A 21,409-nucleotide genomic window follows, 5' to 3' on the forward strand; every position below is an offset into this window, starting at 1 on the left:
ATACACACTCCCAGTTTAACAATGAACCGTTGATGACTACCGAGTCTTGTCTTTCAACCAGCTGTGCACCCACCTTACAGTAATTTCATCTAGACTGCATGTTCGTACTTCGTTTATGAGAACGTCAGGGGGATTGTATCAAAAATCTTACTAAAATCAACTACTTTTGCTCTTCTAAAAATACCCCTCTATCCACCAGAACAATAACCGTAGGAAAGGAGGTTATTAGGTTGGTTTGGCACGATTTGCTCTTGACAAACCCATGCTGGTTATTCCTTATAACTAGGGATGTCAAGTGGCTAAAAAAATTAATCATGATTAATCACATGATTAATCGCACTGTTAATAGTACACCATTTAAATAGTTTTGGATATTTTCAACGTTTTCAAAAATATCACTTTCAATTACAATACAGAATACAAACTATATAGTGCTCACTTTATTTTTGATAACAAATATTTTCACCGTAAAAAACAAAAAAAAGACAGTATTTTTCAATTCACTTAATACTGTAGTGCAATCTTGATCATGAAAGCTGAACTTACCAAATGTAGAATTATGTACAAAAAATAACTGCATTCAACAATAAAATAAATGTAAAACTTTAGAGCCTACAACTCTACTCAGTCCTACTTCTTGTTTAGCCAATCGCTCAAACAAGTTTGTTTACATTTGCAACATATGTTAACAAGAAGAGGGCAACATTGTCACTAAAGATTCACATATCCCTTCATGCTTCAGCCACCGTTCCAGAGGACATGCGTCCATACTGATAGAGGGTTCTGCTCAATAAACGTCCAAAGCAGACCAATGCATGTTTATTTTCACCCATCTGAGTTAGATGCCACCAGCAGAAAGGTTGATTTCTTTTTTGGTGGTTCAGGTTCTGTAGATTCCACATTGGAGTGTTGCTCTTTTAAGATTTCTGAAAACATGCTCCACACCTCATCCCTCTCAGATTATGGAAGGCACTTCAGATTCTTAAACTCTGGGTCAAGTAATATAGCTATCTTTAAAAACCTCATTGGAATTTGGTACCTTCTTTGTGTTTTGCCAAATCTGCAGTGAAAGTGTTCTTAAAATGAACACCATGTGCTGGGTCATCATCTGAGACTGCTGTAACATGAAATATATCGCAAAATGCGGGGTGAAACCGAGTTAGAGACATACAATTCTCCCCCAAGGAGTTCAGTCACAGATTTAATGAATGCATTTTTTTTTAAAAAACGAATGTCATCACCATGGAAGCATGTCCTCTGGAATAGTGGCAAAAGCATGAAGGGACATACGAATGTTTAGCATATCTGACACGTAGATACCTTGTGATGCCAGCTACAGAAGTGCCATGCGAACGCCTGTTCTCACTTTCAGGTGACATTGTAAATAAGAAGCAAAAAGAAAAGGAGTACCGGTGGCACCTTAGAGACTAACAAATTTATTAGAGCATAAGCTTTCGTGAGCTACAGCTCACTTCAAGAAGCAGGCAGCATTATCTCCCATAAATGTAAACAAACTTGTGTGTCTTATCAATTGGCTGAACAAGAAATAGGATTCAGTGGACTTGTAGGCACTAAAGTTTTACACTGTTTCTTCTGAGTACAGTTACATAGCAAAAAAGTCTACATTTGTAAGTTGCACTTACACAATAAAGAGATTACACTACAGTACTTGTATCAGGCAAATTGAAAAATACTATTTCTTTTGTTTGCCATTTTTACAGTGTAAATATTTGTAATAAAAAATATAAAGTGAGCACTGTCAACTTTGTATACTGTGTTGTAACTGCAATCAATATATTTTAAAATGTAGAAAAAAATCCAAAAATATTTAACAAGTTTCAATTGGTATTCTATTGTTTAAGGGTGGAATTAAAACTGCAATTAATCATGATTAATTTTTTGAGTTAATCACATGAGTTAACTGATTAATCGGCAGCCCTACTTATATCCCTATTATCCTCCAGGCGCTTACAAACTGATTAATAATTTGTTTCAGTATCTTTCCGAGTATTGAGTTAGCCTGACTGGTTTATAATTGCCCAGGTCCTCTTTTTTTCCCCTTTTTAAAGATAGGTATTTGTTTGCCCTTCTCCAATCCTCAGGGACCTCATATGTGCTCCATGATTTCTTAAAGATCGTTGCTAATGGTTCCAAAACTGCTTCAGTGAGTTCCTTAAGTAGCCCTAAGATGAATTTCATCAGGCCCTGATGACTTAAATACATCTAATTTGCCTAAGTATTCTGTAACCTGTTCTTTCCCTATTTTGGCTTGTATTCCTTCCCTCTAGTTAATATTAATTCTGTTGAGTACCTAGTCACCATTAACCCTTTTAGCCCTGGTCTACATTGGGGTGTGGGGAATAGATCTAAGTTATGCAACTTCAGCTACGTGAACAACATAGCTGAAGTCGACGTACTTAGATTGACTTACTGTAGTGTCTTCACCGCGGTGAGTCAACTGTTGCCATCCCCCATCAACTCTGCCTATGCCTCTTGCACCGGTGGAGTACAGGAGTCAATGGGAGAGCGCTTGGGGGTCAATTTATCGCATCTAGACTAGACGCGATAAATCGATCCCTACTGGTTCGATCGCTGCCCACCGATCCAGTGGCTAGTTTAGACATACCCTTAGTAAAGGCTAGAAGCAAAATAGACAAACATCTCAGCCTTCTTGATGTCAGTTATTAGCTCTCTTTCCCACTAACTAGAGGACTTACAATTTCCTTCATGTTTCTCCTGTTCCTAACATAGTTAAAGATCTGCTTCTTATTGCCTTTTACGTCCCTTGTTAGGTGTAACTTTTGTGCTTACCCTTTCTGATTTGTCGCTACATGCTTATGCTATTCTTTTGTATTCTTTGTTAGCAATTTTTCCACGTTTTGACTTTCTGTAGGATTCTTTCTTCATTTTCAAGTCAAAAAAACTCCTGCTGTAGTCATATTAGCTTCTTACTATTCTTTCCTGCTGCACAGGAAAGTCTCCAGTTATGCCTTTACTATTATCTCCTTGACAAACTGCCAGCTCTCCTGAATTCCTTTTTCCCTTAAACTTTCACCCCACGGGACTTTATCTACCAATTCTCTGAGTTGGTTAAAATTTACCTTTTTGAAGTCTATTATCCTTATTCTGTTGCTTTCATTCCTTCCTAACCTTACAATCATTAAATCTATTATTTTATTATCATTTTGCCTTCCACCTTCCGACTGGAAACCAATTCCTCCATATTGTTCAGAATCTACTCTAAAATGGCTGTCCCCCTGGATACTTCCTCTTTCTGAAACAAAAAATTGTCCCCAACACATTCCAAGAACTTACTGGAAATGTTGAGTTTTGCCGTATTATTCTCCCAACAAATGTCTGGGTAGCTAAAGCCCACCACTACTACCAGGTCTTGCATTTTGGATAGTTCCATTATTTCTTCTAGAAATGCCTCCTCCACCTCTTCTTCCTGATTTTTTTAATCTGTAATAGACTTCCTACCATGACATCACCCCTATTTTTTACCCCTTTAATCTACACCCAGAGACTTGATTGGTCTGCCTCTTTCTGAGCCTTAGAACAAGTGTCTATCTCTTTGACATATAATGCAATGTCTTCCCTTTTAATCCTGCTTGTCCTTCCTGAACAAGCTGTACTCTTCTATACCACAGCTGAGAAAGGAAAAATGGTCTATTGGTAATAAAGCTAGCCTGGAACTCAGGAGAGCCAGGTTTAATTTTCTGCAGGGTGGATAAAAATCAATGATTTAAAAAAAATAAAAATATAATCAGATTTTTTTTTTAATTTAAATCAGATTTTTTGATAAAATGCTTTTTGAGGAAAAAAGCAATCTAAAGAGTTTTAATTAAGATACATTATAGCTCAAAGACATCATCATGGAATAGGGATTATTAATTCTATAGTAAGAGACAATACTTTAATGTAATATTTAAGAAAAGTTTTTAAATAAATTCCAGTAGTTCATGATTAGGTACCCAATCTTATGGGGTTCCACAGGCTTCTGTGTTGATTATTTAGGTGAATCTTTCTATCTACCCAATGGGACTCAGTGCTCAGTCTAGAAGATACTATCATAGATGCTTAGTTTTGCAGTTCTCAACTGTGGATTTGGTGTCTCCAGAGGTACCATGATTGTTATCAGCAAAAATGTTTTAAAATAAATAAATATATAGAGGTGAGAAATAACAGACCTCAACTCTATTATCCCGCTGCAAATTTGTGTAGACAGAGTCAATCCCTTACCTCTCTCTAAAAGTGCAAAGTTTCAAAAAGTTCAATGAATAGAAGATTGTTGGGGCCGGAACAGCTCTGGACAAGGAGAAGAAGTCTGGAGATAAATGTAAGAAGCGAGGAACATGCACTTTTTTGTTAAAATATTGTATGTTTGCTGTTGAAGAAAAATATCCAGAATACTTAATGTTGTTGTTTTAGTTAAATAAAACAAGATAAAATGTCTGTCTGGTGATGTTCTCCTCCTAATACAGCATGGCAAGAAAATCCTCCAAATATTAAATGATTAACCTATTGAATTAGAGATAGTTCTCCTCCCAATGACTTCATAAATATCTGCTTCGATTACTTTTGGTAAATGAAATAACCAATCATTCATTTTCTGATATAGCTGTAAAACTAATTTGAAAAGTTTTCAAAATAAATCACTGTTTAAAAATGTATATAGTGTGTATCTATCTCAGAGTTGTGAAGAATATGTATTAAGGTTATAACAACCAACAAAAATGCACTTTTATGTAGAAAGCCATGATTAAATAGAGTCTTCCTGCCTAGTGATTTAAATCAAATCCATCCTGATTTTCTGCTTTGCCACAGACTTCCTGGGTGTCTTCGGGTAAGTTACTGAGTTTCTCTTTACCTCAATTCATCTTCTGCAAAATGTGGATCCAGGGTATTCCAATAAATAAATAAAAAGATTGTGAAGTTCTAAACACTATTATAGTGGGGGGCCATAAATATTTTAGATACCTAGTTTTCATACACTCCTAAAATACACCATAAAAACCCAAAACTAAAAAAGAAAAAAGTTTTGCAATATCCCTATCATTTGATGTTTGTGCGCGTCCAGTCGATACTCCAAGAACGAAATCAGACAAAATCTAATTTAATTTCTGATTCTACAGGCAAAACTAATCCATAAACCCAATTATTCATGAGTAGAAAAGCACAACATGGTGCTAGCCTTCTACAAAGATGCTTTTAAGTACTTATAATATTTTTATGATATAAATAGTTTATGACCACTATCAATGGAATTTGAATCAGAAACATTAGCATCATAAGTAAAGCCATTTATTTGGGGAATAAAAGATAGGTTTAAAACTGGTATGAAATGTGGGAATGTCCATAATCAAGTGTTTTGTCCACATTCAGGCAGTAATTTGCTTATATAATGTAAATTAAGGCATCTGAAAAATGGTCCCCATATTTAAATGATCATACATATTAAATAGTCCCAATATTGCTATAAAGAAGTTATATATTCTAAAATTGAACAATGTAGAAGAACAACAAAGTCTGAACCTAATTCTGGATGAAAATATTGGACTTAAGATACTTCAGACCACGCTGCCAGCACACATATGTTGGGTCAGACCCTAGACATACACAAGCCAAAAGGACAGAACTTCTAAAATGTGTCAGGATTGGTTCAGGGGCAGTGTCTTACATAAAAGGATGGCCTGGAAGTAGATCTCTTCCTGTTCTGCACACACCAGCATCACTTTGCAGTTCAGCAGTCTGTAAGAGTTTCCCACTCCTCCTTCCTTCCTCTGGACAACAGATACCACCTACCCTCCCCTTTGTATCTACTCTTGTAGTTTCTTTTTCTACATTCAGCTGACAAGATCAACCAGATATTCCCTTCCTGTGGATCACTGGCCATAATATCCCTTGGAATCATGTGCTGCCTCAATGGTTTGGTCAGCAAATCATATGGTGTGATCAGCTGATGTCTTGGAGCTATGAGCTGCAGTGGCTGATTCTCCTAACCCAGTGTCTCATCATCCACCTTAGGGATGACAGTATGATTAAGACTAGTGCTCCTCCTCCACCTGAAACAGGACTGGGCAATTCTGAACCCTTTCTTTCAACTGATTGTGCTGTATGGTCTGAGCTGCTGCCATGCAGATGACAAAGGACACATATCCAGCAGGCAGTAAGGACATTAGCTGATTAAACTGGAAGCCAGACCCTGAATACCAAAAGTATTTCCTATGACAACACTGAACTCTTTCATCATGATGGTGGGCAGCTCTCTAACACAAGAATGTATATGTTTAACGTAAATATTGTCACAGTTCAGATCAACAGCACCCATATTCCCCATTTATGGTTCAGCAATGGAACCCACTCCAAGCTGCTCAGCCATCACCTCTCTTGGGTGGAGATGCATCTCTCTGCATTCCAACCAGACTACACAGTTCCCTGACTACACTGTGATATCCCCAGAAAAAGGCAGTCTACCTAACAAGGCCTACTTTGCTCCTCTTCTCAGAGACAGTACACAGTGTAATTGCCACAGTTAAGTTACTGCACTGTTCTTTCCAAGCAAGCACATTTATCTTTAAGGTAAAAGCATTACAGTGAAAACATACTAAATATAATAAAATAACCCACACGCGTGCTAGTATGCTTACCAAATCTCTTGCACAGCCCCATCTCCACAAGAACACCGGTCAGCACCAGTCCTTCCAACCCTTCCCTAAGGACTGGGGCCCTCCCTTCAGACAGAAGATCCTGTCCATATGCTGGATCAGAAAGAAGGCCCCGAGTCAGTTTAAGCTCAGGTTATTTATCCAAAAGTCCTTACTTTGTGAATACGTCTCAGGAGAATCCAGTTTGAACCAGTGAACCTCTCTCCAGGGGGCAGCAGCTCTCTGGTGTTGTTACAACTGAGTTTATTTGCCTAACTACCCACCAGTTTACTTAGTTCTTGGAGGCCTGTGGTCCATCTCCCCCATAAAATTACATACAATCCCTTAGTAGCAATAAAAATTTGCATGTTTAAAACAATCAACTCCTAAAAAAAATTCAATAAAATTTTACTCAATTCAATAAGGTTTATCCAGGATACTGTCATATCTGTCACAAACATTTCCGCATGTATTGAGAAGTGGTGGCCTAGTGTAGATCCATTTTATCAAGGTAGTGATGGGGGGTGAGGGCTGATTCAATGCAAAAGGTCAGGAGGCTGTGGTCAAGCACTTTCACTAGGATTTAAGCATCAACCATGTCTGAGAAAAAGGGTTGATTCACTATACTAACAGCTTAAATGATTTTTTTGGGAAGATGCCTGTCCAGGATTCTGGGCTGTAAACAGAAGCTCTAATACAGCCTTGATTTTAATTAGATGGTTTAAGTCAATAGGATTGTATGATGTTTGGGATTTCAGCATCAAAAGGCAGGAAAGTTAGTGACAGCCTGAAGCAGATGTTACTTGCCCTTCCCCCATTTCACTGTTGCAAGGACAAGTTGCCCTCAGAAATTATCCTGTTTAAGTTTGTATGTTTAAATAAAGTTGCAGCCATTTGGCCAAATTCCATGTGTGTCTGTCTTTACTGGCCCCTTGCCATTCACAATGCTTTATTTTTCATTTATGACTGAAAAATAAGGGCAAGCATTTGATTTCCCAGAAATGTTAAACTATGCCAACACCATCCTATTGAAAAACACTTTTTGCCAACATTAAAATGTACACAAATAAATAGCATCACTTCTCACCTTTTGTACACCTGACACAAATGACAACATTAATTACACATTACACGTATTTTCACAAACAGATAGGTTTTTGGATCAGCTAAGTGGCAGTATGTGGAAGCTTTGACATTTAGAAGTCTTCTACTTTCTAAAGTGGTGCCAGAATAGTCAGACAAGTCATGCAATACCAGAAGGCAGGATAAGCCTAGCCAGAGTAATTCTATGTGTGATTCATGGTTGCCAGTCGGTAGATATGGAAATGACTGGCTCATGAACCGTTCAACTGTCCAGTTAGCTTCAACAGCGAGGGACTGAAACATACTCAACACTCCCAACTCCTTGATGTAATAAATACTCTTTCGCTATAAGCCCAAATTAATATATTATGCTACTTCTACAGCAAACAACAAGCACCCTTTTTAATAATTTTTACATTTTTATATAATTAAACTAGTACATTTTAGTTTAAGTATAAGTAACTGTTCTTTCTAAATAAAGTCCAATTATAAGTAGTGTACTAAGGCACAGTACTTGCTACACTGTCAAGGACAATTAAACAAGATTCCTGACATTGTTCTGAGTGTTTGGTTTAAGAACCACATGCTAAACTGGTAGCACACTACTGAAAAGTAGGCAGCATCTGATTAAAGGAAATAAAGGGATTTAAAAAATAAATCTAAGAACAATAAAATGCCTCAGATTTTTAAACACTAGAGTAGGAACAGTTCATTTGCCCCAACCTTAAATAAATTATTTAAGCTTCAAAAGGGGCTTTTTGTTATATATTTGTATGGTGCTTAGTATAAGGTGGTCCTGATTAATGATTGGGACCCAAGATGTTGCAACACCACAAATTACAGAATAATAATTGCAGCACCTAAAGTTAAATTTAAAAAATAGTTGATTGTCCTCAAGCTTTCACTTGCAACATACCTTTTCAAAAAAAGGGGGTTCAATAATGTTGATAGAGTTCTTTGAAGTGTTTTAAACTGTCCATTTGATGAAAGATGCTCAATTAGCAGCCCCAAGAAAACAAGTCTTCTATTTGTCCATGTAACAGATCCCGTACAAACAGCAGACATACAAGTTCCTTACTCTATCTAGCCAACATGTCTCAACCCTTGACCTGCAGAGATCACCTTCAAGGGTAAGAAGATAATTCAATCCTTGCCTTCTCTGCAAATCTGGTGGTGAATTTTGCAATTTGGAACCTGGACTGTGAACAAGCTTATTTCACATAGGCTACAAAATAATCAGATGGTAACAACTGTAAGTCACTACTATCCTGAACAAGATTAAGCCTTCTCTTTTCTACCTTTCCCCGCATTTTGTCTGATCTTTTCCTCTCCTCTTTCCTCCAGGCATTCCCTTCTTTCCTCCTCCTCTTCATTCTCCCCAACTTCTAAAGTGCTTCTAACATTTGCATTTTGAGTGTCCAATGAATTTCTTATATCTAAGAACAGAAGAGACAAGGCAGGCAAGTTAGTGATACTTGATTATGATTGTACGACCAGGTTCAGTATCATTGGGAATAAACTCTGTTTATGAAACAGATTCCATTAGTGTCTTCTGATGTAAGAGGCCCCAAGACTACAATCTAGACCAGTGGTGGGCAACCTGAGGCCCGTCAGGGTAATCCACTGGCAGGCCACCAGACAATTTGTTTCAATTGACCATCAGTAGGCACAGCCACCCGCAGCTCCCCATGGCCACGGTTCACTATTCCAACTGGGAGCTGCGGGTGGCCATGCCTGCGGATGGTCAGTGTAAACAAACTGTTTCGCAGCCCGCCAGCGGATTACCCTGATGGACCGCAGGCTGCCCACAAATGATCTAGATCATAAAAAAGACCCTTTACATAGTCCCTGGAAGAAGTGAAAAAATATTGGAAACAATTCCAGTTCAGACCTAATTTTGCTTTTCATATCAAGCAGCAAAATGCACTCACTTGTACACACGGGTTTTTTTGTACATCACTGATGTCTTAATATTTTCTTATATATAGTCTTTATTTCCCAATTCCCACCTCCAGTTAGGGTGCACTGATTTAAATCAAAGAAATTAAATCAACAAGCAGGAAACCCTGATTTAAATAATCAATTTTAGTAGTGTTTTGCATGTGAACTTTATTTTCCCCAAGAAAAGTTGATTAGCTGATAACCATTAAAACATGTTATTTGTAACAAAATAAAGCCTATTAAATTTGGTGCTTCTATTTGCTAATCAAGAGGACAAATGTGTATAGATATAGTATGTATATATAATAACATTATATTTAATTAAATTACATTTATTCAGATTCTTAATTTTTACAGTTAGAAAATGATGAATGATGCATCTCTTTTTTAATGATGATATTTTACTTATGGGTTTGTGTCAAGCTCTATCTGGACAGAAATTCAATTCAATTAAAATGCACTAACACAGCATTTTATTTTTTGTTAAATAAAACTACCTTAAAAGTGCTAATACATAAGGAAAAGTTTATTAAAACATGTTTTGCATTTAAATCTGATTTATTCAACAAAAGGAAGCAGTATCTGTAGCTAGTGAATTTAAATTGTTTCAAGTTCTAATGTCATTTAAGATTTTAGAACTAGTAGCTCCCATCCTTTCATACACAGTTGTTATTCTTAGATTGAAAGTGCAAAACAAGCTGGTTTAGCACTTCAACAGATTCTGGAGCCAGGTGCTTAGCCAGTAACTGCCACTAGTTCAGTGGTCTGATTTTCTTTAAACCTTGGCATCAAACATGCACTGTTTAATATTTTAAATTAAATTAAAATTATCTTAATAGATTATAATAAATTTAGGCCCCAATATAGGTTGTCTCATTCAAATTTAATTTTAAATAGGTTTGGTTTTAAAAAATAAACCGGTCTTTAATTGATTAAAAAAACTGATTTAAATAAAAAAAACTGATTTTTCTAAAAAATAAACTATTTTAATCCATCCTGCCTCCAATGCTATCCTTGAAGCATTAGTCTTGTTACACTGAAGTGAAAAAGTAAGCCTAGCAGTCAAGCTTCAGCTCATCAAGGAAGTCTTTACCAAACAGTGTTAAAGTAGGCTTAAAGCTAAATTGCTGATTCAGTGAGAAGCTAACCTGCACTGAAGCATCTAGAGGAGCCTCCAACTTGCCTGAAGTGTATGAAGAACAGAACCTTCAACAAAACACAAACATGGGAATATTACAATACCCTTTTCCGTAATCACCATCACCAGAATTTTCATGAATACAGCCTTAAAGAAAATCAAACTTCGAAGGTGAGGTGGTTGTTCTGTTTTAAGTTCAACAAAAAAATATGAAAGGATTTCTGTAAATACTTATGCATCTGCACTCAGATGACTCTAAGCTCCTGAAAAGGTCTAAAATGGTAGCTGTAAGAGATGTTTAATGACCCACCATTAATAGTGATGTGAAATACTGAAAATATTAGCTATGTAAGTAATGTTAACTTGAAATACCAATACTTTTAGCAGAAACATTAAACAAATGTGCTTATCCCACAATTTCAGTCTCCCATGCCTTCCCTGGTGTCAAAAACATAAATGGCCTCCATCCAAACACCACAACCTACAGCTTTCTCCTAACAAATTCTAAGTTATCAATACAAAACTCTACAATACATTGTACATACAACATTTCACATTGACAACTGAAAATTATGGGGCAGATGGAAATTATAATATAGAAATAATCAAATTGTGTTCATTTTTCATATTTAATTCCATAAACCTCCATTTTTAATTCTGCTAGATCTGCCACAAAATTTTGAGTCTGATGTACAAAAGTGTCATATAATTTATGTCCAGTTAGCCAAAGGGTACAAAAGGTTTTTAACATAAGGCTATTCTCAAGCTCAAAATAATATGAGTCAGCGGAGACTTACTATAGTAGTTTGGACCTTAAAATGACAGAAGAAACTGTTTGGTTTTTCAGCTTGAAGAATCAGTAGGATTTATTTCCCATCCCCTTCAAAAGGAAAGGGCATGGAATACTGTGCCACTCCTACTGACACATTCAGTAAGAATTCAAACACAGGTAATTTTTTCAGCCCATTTCACAAGATCCTTGCTGCAAATGGGTGGAGATGCCACAAGGATGTCTTACCAATGTCTGTAGGTCACAAATCCAGCAATGCCATAAACAGAATCAGTTACAGAAAAAATATGTTTAGAAATAAATCCAAGCAAGAACTGCATATGTAATGGCATAGCCACGTATTCAATAACTCAGAACTGACTCTTTTGGATGGTCAATGGAGCTCTTACCCTCAACAAAACACATCACTGCTCATACTTGATCTCACCAAAATGCCTAAAATGTATGCCCATATATACGACGGAGCAATCTGTTCCTAGCTCAGTCACTATATCACAGCAGAATTACACAGATGTGTATGAACCACATGACCCAATTTCTGCTGGAATGCAGGAAATTGTAAACACCTTTTCCTTTAAGGGTGATCAAATAAAAGGGGCACTATCGGTCAGTCAATATTAAAGTGAAATCAACTCTTTGTTAATAAATGTTTTATATATTTGTTGGCGTCAGTTGGTAGCACCATCATTATGTAATGTGATTATAGAGTGAGAAACCAAACAATATTATGGGATAGCGCAGGGAATAAATCCAGTTATAAACTCTCAGAGTTCATTTTGACAGAAAGTAAAGAGAGGCTTACTTCAAAGTCATGTTTTACCTTCGCAGAACAAAGTTAGAATTCAATCTTACTAAATAGTTAATAAATAATATTTAGATATGCTTAGTTAGAAAATTGCAACAACACAAATTAAGATTTGTCACATATTTTAGAGAATAAATACATTTTAAAAATGTTTTCTGTAAAATTAGCGATTATAATCAGGATTACTGGTTATAAATTAATACCCCACCCAAAGAGGTACCTGAACCTGGGATTTGACACTAGAAATACTCTGAAAGACAATAAATTAAGTATTAAGAACTGCTTGCAAAAGGCCAGCAGGCCCAAAGATCAGTCGCTTTCTGGGACCATGGGCCTTTGGAAATAGCCAATATTCAGTACACTATAAGAAAGTAATTTAGATTAATATATACCCAAGAAGTGAACCATAAACAAAAAAGAAAATCAGGGGGAAAAAAACCAAAAAAAACCCCCACTTTTTTTTCTTTATCATCTACTTTATCTGCTCAATTAGCAAAAAAATATTTTCTCAACAATTAACTAAATTTCAAAGAAAAAAAAACAAGTTTTCCCAGGGTAGTTTGGCACAGGAGACAATAATAAATCCTTTTCATAATCAAATATTCCCTTAATAAATATGGAACTCTAATAAAGTATTGCTTTAATATCAGAGAAGTTGGTCTCAGGATTCTTATTTTTCAAGGGGCTTCTTTCTTATTGTTTCATGTGGACAGAATAGCAAACTTTTTTTTTTTTTTAAACTGAAAAGGATTTCGCTTACTTAAGACACAAGTGTTACCCATGGTGGGCTCATCAGTTATGCAAAAGAAAAATCAACCAAGCTCACAATAACACTATTTAAACATTTTTAAAGGCAACAAGCTTATGCTCAAATAAATTTGTTGGTCTCTAAGGTGCCACAGGTCCTCTTTTTATTAGGAGCACAGCAATCTGAATAATAAAGGGGGAATTTAGCCACAATGTGAGAAAAGCAAATGCCCATTGCAAATTAACTTCTGCAGTCCTTAAAGAAAGAGGTAAAAATTATACATAATAGTGAGTTTGGAATTTAGCTGCAAGAAAATAAAACCTTCCCTCTTTCTCTGTCTCCCATAAAGATGCATCCATTCCTCATTTAATGGGAGTTATTTTATATTAGTCTTGAATCAGAGTGAAAATCTTCTTGCGATATGGAAACCAATGTAGCTTGCATGTCAGAAAATCCTGTTCCATCAGAAAGCGTCAGGAAGTGCTGTTCTGAGTTTTACTCATAAGACTCTGTAGAATTATTTTCTGCTGAACTGTTCCACTTAAAGTGACATACTGTAGTTTTCTGAGTCAGAACACAAGTCATGCAGTTATTCATGTTTACATCCCATCAAGACATGGTTTCTCATATGATATATTAGGTACATATAATTCAATAATATGGGACTTAAACCAAATTACACATTGTACCATGTTAAGAGCAATATTTAATGTCACGCAGACTATTTTCACAGGCCTTTCAACTAAATTGCAATAATTATTGTAAGCAGTCCATGGAATCACTAGTCTGTTTTCCCCCTTCTTTTTCTTTATCTTCACTTCTCTAAACCAAGTGCATCGGGCCAAAATTCATTAGTTTAATTTAGTGAAACTACATGCTCTTTATCACAGTTGGATGGAAATTGTACTAACAGATACAGAACGTTTCTAAAATTTATTAATTTATTATTTTTTGTGTACGTTTAAAAAAAGGGGCGCCTTTTGGTGGACATCATTGTAGCAACAGGCCTTTCATACAAAGGGACTACCTAATCAAGATTAAAAACACACGAGATCTAGCAGGTTGTTAAACACATAGAATAATTCAACACTAAAAATAAAAAGCCCTAGCTTCTTCTCTCACACAAACCTTGACAGCCACGAACAAGTTCGTTATCAGGCAGTATTTCCCATTATATTTTAATACCAAAGCTCAGAAACACAGAGTTTAAGCATTTTTTAAAAATAAACAGCATCAGCAAAACGGTGATACGATTCTTTTCTTGAGGCAGACTGAGCTGTATATTTCAATCCTCTAAATATGTAACTTAATCATGTCCAGTGCATATATATTAAGGAGGAGCGAAGGGTTGGGAAATCTTGCCAGCAATACTCTTCACTCTCGCATTGCATTACATTAATCCTTTTGTGCCAGGAGTTGGATTTTCCTGCATGACATCCCTTGCCAGCATTAGATGCCCTGAAACCACTGGCACCGAGCAATTAAAAATAGACTTGCATAAAACTAAACCTCGACTGCTCTATCAACAATATCTGCTCAAAATACTCTGATTCCATAACAAGTATTTCCCTTTTTCACTTAACACCATTGCTTAAAATATTTAAACTATGAAAAAAACAAAGTCATCCTTCAAATATTAATAACTTTTAGTTGAGTAAGTATAGATCAAGACGATTCAGACCGCTCATCCAGTCAATCACTGCCTTCTCACAGGACACTAACTTCCATTACCTAATCCAGATAACAAACCAAGTCTAATACCTGTTCATTATTTTGACTTGAATACTTTAAGTTACTCTGATTTCACCTCTTTCATAGGCTTGCAACATCACACTTCTCATTGCACTCAAAATACATTTCTAGCCTTATTGCTAGTAAGAACATTGTATAGTCATTCCCTTTTTTCTTGGATTAACCCATAAACATTCAAATATTAAGAATTTTACCACAAACTAATATTGAGCAGATTAGGGAATCAGAAACATGCTCTGAACTTGTTTTCTGCCCACCACACCATGCCTAGATATTTCTGGGGGGTCCCACTGCTCTCCAGTTACAACTCTTGCATAAACAAACGAACTGTATTGTTTTAGAAATGGCATTTCCTCATTTTGATTAGGTTTAATCCGATGCTTGTTGGTTCTGCAGTCTGACATTTAATGTACACATGAAGTGTTATTTTAGCAGATGAATTACAACTGAAGAGTGAAACTTTTTTTAAACAGGAAAATACAATTTTATATGGCAGTTATAAGGACCTAGTTTTATACTGTTTAACTACTGTTTCATAAGAGAGCATATGAGGCTAGTAACACCACCACTACCTGCTAAATAGAGGTATTTAAAACCTGTGTTCAGTAAAATAAATCATATGAATTTATAATTACAATGATTTAAGACGATTTTCACCAAAATGCATGTTTTAACTATAATTATCTTCTGTATTTTGCTTTGTTATTATGTCAAAATAAAGGCGATTAGGCAAAATATGTGCAGCAGCACATGGAGGAGGAGGAGGAAGCAGAGCTGGGCTTGCTTCAGGTATCACTGCTACTCCTCAATCTCCAACTGCATCTCGCACAATACACACAGAGGCCAGCAGCTGCTAATAGCACAATACTGATCTTTAACTTCCCTTTTCCTTTCCGAGAAGGAATGTGCATTCTTTATAACTATACATTTTTCCAAAACACCAATTTCTCGTTGGTTTCACGATTCTGCATAATGTGCATACCAACGCATAACGTGCATACAAACTCAAAGGTCACGGCTGCTTCCTCTACTGTTTACAACCTCTTTAGCAAGGTCCCCCAAATCATATCGCTCAAGTTACTTATAATTTCCAGGTTTCAGAGTAGCAGCCGTGTTAGTCTGTATTCGCAAAAAGAAAAGAAGTACTTGCGGCACCTAACAAATTTGAGCATAAGCATCCGATGAAGTGAGCAGCAGCTCACGAAAGCTTATGCTCAAATAAACTGTAGTCTCTAAGGTGCCACAAGTCCTCCTTTTCTTTTTATAGTTTCCAGACATGTAAATACAAGGGCCACATGCGAGAAGAAGCGTTAAGTTCCCATATCCCACATTAGTGGGTTCAATATATGAAAGGGGTGGGGGGTTACGCTTTGCAAGTCCTCATCCTCCGGATACTCCAGATTTGTGCACTGCCATCTCTCCCCTTCCCCGCCAGCTCCACCTTTGTTCACGGTGCCCTTCCCTCTGAGCTCTGTGTAGTATCCACCCCACACACGTGCATAGTCCCCGTACCTCACCTATGCCCCCATCCCGCCTCAGCGCTTCTGGTCCTTGGGCCTCGTCCCTCCTCTGAGCTTGTGTCCCCGGCTCTCCCCAGCCCTGCCCCTCAACCACAGCAATAGCCCCAGCCCCTCCGCTCCCCCCCCCACCTCTCTCTCCCCAAGCGCCCCCTGGCCCGCTCGCACTCACCGAGCTTGCCGCGGGACTCCTCCAGCTTCTGGATCTGGTTCTCCAGGAAGAGCACGGCCACCCCGAACGTCAGCACCGCCAGCAGCTGCAACTTGGGCGGCAGCATAATCCTGAGCAGCCCCATGAGCAGCCGCAGCAGCGCCGCCCGCCCGGGATCACGACATAACGTGGGGCCCGGCCGGGGAGGCCGAGGGGAGCCTCAGCCGGGCGCAGGGACGCAGCGCGCGAGGGTGGCAGTGAGGGGCACGAAGGGACTCACACGCCGCTCATATCCCTCGAGAGCCCCCTCCCCCCGCCACAGCCGCCCCCCGCGCCAGCCCGCCCCTCACTAGCCTCGCTCCGCGGCCGCCAGCCAGCCCACGCCCCTCCCCCCGCCTGCGTGCGCTGCTCAGCAACCGAACGCCCAACCGCGCACACGCCCACCTAACCCCACCATTGACTAGCAAAACACACGCTCTGCCCACGACCCCACCGCCATTGGGCGGCATCAGTCCAATACACCGCCCACAAATGCTCCACCCCATAAAACGGATGGACGGACCTGACACCCCTCCCACACGCGTTCCTTCTCCATTGGATACCTGCTCTGAAGTCCGGCCCACATATCTATATATTATTGGGTAATGGCACCGCGGCAATCAGCAAATTCGCAGCGCCATTGGTTAAGCTGGTTGCCAATCTTCAGGATTGTAGGTCTGTTCGCTTTTGAGCGGTCGATTATAAAAGAAAAAGGACCCCAGTGGGGTTACTACGTTGACGCCTGAGTACATTTCCGAAATGATATCTCCAGCTACATTATAAAGCCCTTCCCTTGATAAGGCCAGGTAGTTCCTCTTCAGATTCTCTACGTAAAGAGCCCTAGGATAATCTTTTCCCTCGGCCGTGTAAGGGTCCTATTCGTCCATTTTGCTTCCTTCGCCGTAGGCAGCGAAAAGTCACCCTACGAGGGCGGGGTCTTGAGAGCAGCCTCCCGGCGGCGGTGCTGACAGAGCCGACCCGCACTGAAATGGCGGCGGTTACAGGCTTAACGGCTCCGGGGTGTTGGCCCCTTGGGTTCTTGGCGGTGCTGCAGGCGGTGAGGGCGGTTTCCAGTCTGGTTAGGCTCGAGGGAGAGGGCTGCCGTGGGTACCCCCTCCCTAGGAAGATTAAAGCCCACGGGGCCTGGCGGGCAGAGAGGTGCCGGTTGAGGCGGGGGCAGCCGGTGACAGAGAGAGACGTGGCCTAGCGGCCGGGGTGGCTCTTTTCATGCTCGTCTCTTCTCCCGTAACTGACACCGGCTCATTCTTTCCCCCTGCTCCCGCCTGTGCCGTTCTCCCTCTTTGTGCCTTCTAGAAAGCGGCGGTGCTGATTGTCCCGCCCGAAGGGAGGGCTTGGTCCTGCACTGGCTGACGCCCGTGGTGGATACGGCTTAGGAGGGTGGGTTGCTCTGATTTGGTTGTGAGAGGTAGAGTCTCTCCTCTCCGGGTTACCCTCTAGGCTCTAACCTGGGTTGACTATAACTAAAGAAAAGGAGTACAACTTTAGTCTCTAAGGTGCCACAAGTCCTCCTTTTCTTTTTGCGAATACAGACTAACACGGCTGCTACTCGCCTGAAACCTATAACTAAAGAGTTGTTGTTCTCGGGGCTGGGCGGTAACTCGGGAAAAGAGTTTGCTGGTGGTCTTCTTCCAACTGGATGTTGTCCATATGCATCCCTAACCCGACACCGTACCATAGTATTGGTTAGAGCTTGGCATTCTCAGTCCCAAGAGCAAGGAGTGGTTTGGATTTTGTAAAAGGGCTGTGTGGCTGCTTCCTTCGGCTTATGGTTTATGAAGGTTGTATCGTGGAGAGAATATTGTGTTACTGCTGCCCTTGCTATATCTGATCTGCAAGATTTCTCCCTTTCTATGGTGTTGATGAGCAGTGATGGCTTACATTTTTTTTTTTAAATACCCTTAGTTTCTCCATTCTCCCAAAAAATGTAGGATTGTATTAAATACAATATTTATCCCTTTTCACTGAGCTGCAAAACACACAGCTACTGAAAGTACCATAGGAAGAAAGTTAGAGGAAATGTTATAGAATCATAGGACTGGAAGGGACCTCCAGAGGTCATCTACTCCAGTCCTCTGTGCTCATGGCAGGACTAAGTACTATCTAGACCAAAGGTTCCTAAGCTGTGCGGCACGTCCCCCTAGGGTGACAAAGAGGAACTTTTTGGGGGGTGGGATGCAGCGGAAGCCTGGGCCAGCCCCCATGTGGGCAGTGAGGGAGCATGTCTTCCCCCCCCCCCCCCCCCCAGCTCCTGGCCTCACCCACACCACTAGCTGTGGACCCAGCCTTGGTCCTGTTACCCCTGCCTGTGTCCCCCTCCTCCCAGAGGATGACCCGGCCCCACTCCCTGCCCCAGCTTGACGGGGGGCAGGGTGGCATATGAGGTAAAAAGTTTGGGGACCACTGAACTAACCTGCTCTTAAAAATCTCCAATGATGGAGATTCCACAGCCTCCCTAGGCAATTTATACCTTTTAACACAGGAGTTCTCAAACTGGGGGTCGGGACCCCACTTTGCCTCCAGCATATATAGTGGTGTTAAATTAAAAACACTTTTTTAATATGTTTATAAGGGGAGGTCACACTCAGTTATTTGCTATGTGAAAGGCCTCACCAGTGAAAGAGTTTAAGAACCAATTTTAACATGTTCATTCTCCCATTGAAAGATGAAAATAATAATAATAAATAATTTAGGAGTAATAATACTTAATATATCGATGATTGCCAAGTTTCATTTTGGGTTCAGTACATTCTCTGCCTTTTTTTTTTTTCTTTTAAGCATTCATGTTTTATTTCTCTCCCTATTGCTCCCTTCACTCCTATGAATGCTTTAATCATACGGTAATGGGCTGAACTGTCCATGGTGAAAGCTGTGTGGGGCTAGAACGTTTTCTCATAGCTAAGTGTGGTGTTAGACCATGCACACACACAGAACTAGGCCTGCTGAGCTACTTCATGAACTTGTATGCAAGAACAGCTGTACTGGGGGTTGCTTTGGAGCAGGAAAACAAAGTAGCTTTCAAGATACTGCCCACTGCTACATCCTGAGGAGCACATATGCTACAACTCTCCATTGCAGATCTACAATGCTACACGAGTTTAAAGTGATTTACCTAAACTGAAAAAGCTAATTAGTTGTAGAACCAAGAGTCCAGACTAGCTATCAAACAGCATTCCCTTCCCACAACTGCAAATAATTATTTTAAATACTAAAATATGTAATGATTGTTTGTTCGCTTTCAGATATCTGTGTATGGGGCGCAGTTATCATCAGAAGCATGCAGAGAACTAGGCTTTTCCAGTAACTTGCTATGTAGTTCTTGCAACCTTCTGGGACAATTTAGCTTGAATCAGCTAGATCCATTCTGCAGAGAGTGTTGCCAAGAAGAAGCTCAGTTTGAAACTAGAAAGGTAAGTTTTAAAGCAAACCTTCTGAAACATTTTAAATTAAGTAATAAGTTTCCTAGGCTTGTATAAATACTCTAATTAGAACCTCATTTAAGGCTGGAGAAATACAGCTATTCTATGACAGTCCAATATAGAGATGATCTGAATTTGAAGGTTTGGCACATTCAGCTTCTGAGACAATGCTCGGGTATGAGTACAAGCACCTTTTGTTTTTCTACAGTCGCCCTTCTGGTCACTCGGGTACTACTAACTAGCTCTGGTAGGAACCCTGTTCAACTTTGGTTGATTGGGATTTGAGGGGAGAAGGGAAGAAATGAAGGATAGGAATAACTTTGTTTGTTTGTTTTTTGGCAGAAGCTATTATTGCCCTAATGACCCAAGTATTAAAGGACACTGAAGAATTTTTTTCATTTTATTTTAATCTCCATAGTTTGCAAAATAAGTTTATTTTCAAACTGCTTTATCAATAATTATAGCCAAAATAAATAAAGTAAACAAGTAAAATAGTAAGCCTAATTATTTCAATGTTACTAAATTCCAATAACTACTTCAGGTTTCCTTTCTATGGTTCTGAGGGAGCAAGAAATTAACTGGCTTTATTTTTTACTTTGTGCCAATATATTCAAAAATGTCGACACATTTCTGGAAATTACTATAGCTGGTAAGCCAACAGAGAGAGCGTGAGTATAAAACACTTCCTGGACTCGGTTCATACAGAAATAGCTCTCATTTCAGTCTGACAATTTTAAAATTCACTAATCTATGTAACAGAATGGCATAAATGGCATCAACTTTGAATTTTCTAGCTCTTTCGTAACATACATTGTATATTAGTTTTAATCACTTTTTTTTTTTAAATGGTAACAAATCTGTGTGACTTCACCCTACTGGTGCAGTGAAAGGTTTAACGTTTATAAATCCAGCAGGAGATCCTTAGAAGTGTGCTACCATAAACAAGGTATCTTACATGAAGAATGATCTGTTACAATAGATAGCAAACTCCAGGGGACTACTCAGTATATGTAAGCTTTAAGGATTCCAGCCTCTTTACATGCTTTATTTTTATGTGAATTCCTTGCCATTCTGCTCTTGCTCTCACTTTGTATCTGTGCTAGCAACACTGAAGGAAGACATGCTGACAGTCGGTTGCAATTCACTAAAATCCATCTGTCAGCACTTACAAGATAATTCTAGTAAGTTTTACTTGACTAGAAACAGACACAGCAATATTAAACGAAATAGGAATATAGACATGGCAGCTGACCTAGGAAAAAACACACAAGTAGGTGGTGATGGTATAGGCACAAATTGCATGATAACACCAGGGCTGGCCAAACTTACTTACTCTCCAAGCCGTATACGACCGTCTTCAG

The 21,409-nt window shown here is 39.1% G+C and overlaps 2 protein-coding genes across 4 annotated transcripts in view; one reads left to right on the plus strand and one right to left on the minus strand.

Annotated features, from left to right (window-relative positions):
• Window positions 1-17,045, minus strand: part of HS2ST1 (heparan sulfate 2-O-sulfotransferase 1) — a 167,300-nt gene extending 150,255 nt beyond the window's left edge. The window contains exon 1 of one of the 2 annotated variants that reach the window (XM_038413998.2): window positions 16,594-17,045. In XM_038413998.2, the coding sequence (XP_038269926.1) occupies window positions 16,594-16,717 (124 nt within the window). In that variant the 5' untranslated portion in view covers window positions 16,718-17,045. The remainder of the gene's footprint in view (window positions 1-16,593) is intronic. The other variant, XM_038413997.2, reaches the window with a different exon arrangement.
• A 193-nt stretch (window positions 17,046-17,238) lies between these two features.
• Window positions 17,239-21,409, plus strand: part of SELENOF (selenoprotein F) — a 34,599-nt gene continuing 30,428 nt past the window's right edge. Inside the window, exons 1-3 of one of the 2 annotated variants that reach the window (XM_043491407.1) lie at window positions 17,239-17,357; window positions 17,518-17,668; window positions 19,872-20,039. In XM_043491407.1, coding sequence (XP_043347342.1) covers window positions 17,600-17,668; window positions 19,872-20,039 — 237 coding nt within the window. In that variant the 5' untranslated portion in view covers window positions 17,239-17,357; window positions 17,518-17,599. Of the gene's footprint in view, window positions 17,358-17,429; window positions 17,669-19,871; window positions 20,040-21,409 lie in introns of those variants that run through there. The other variant, XM_038414271.2, reaches the window with a different exon arrangement.

This window comes from Dermochelys coriacea, chromosome 8 (assembly GCF_009764565.3).
Source record: "Dermochelys coriacea isolate rDerCor1 chromosome 8, rDerCor1.pri.v4, whole genome shotgun sequence".
Classification (NCBI taxonomy): Eukaryota; Metazoa; Chordata; order Testudines; family Dermochelyidae; genus Dermochelys; species Dermochelys coriacea.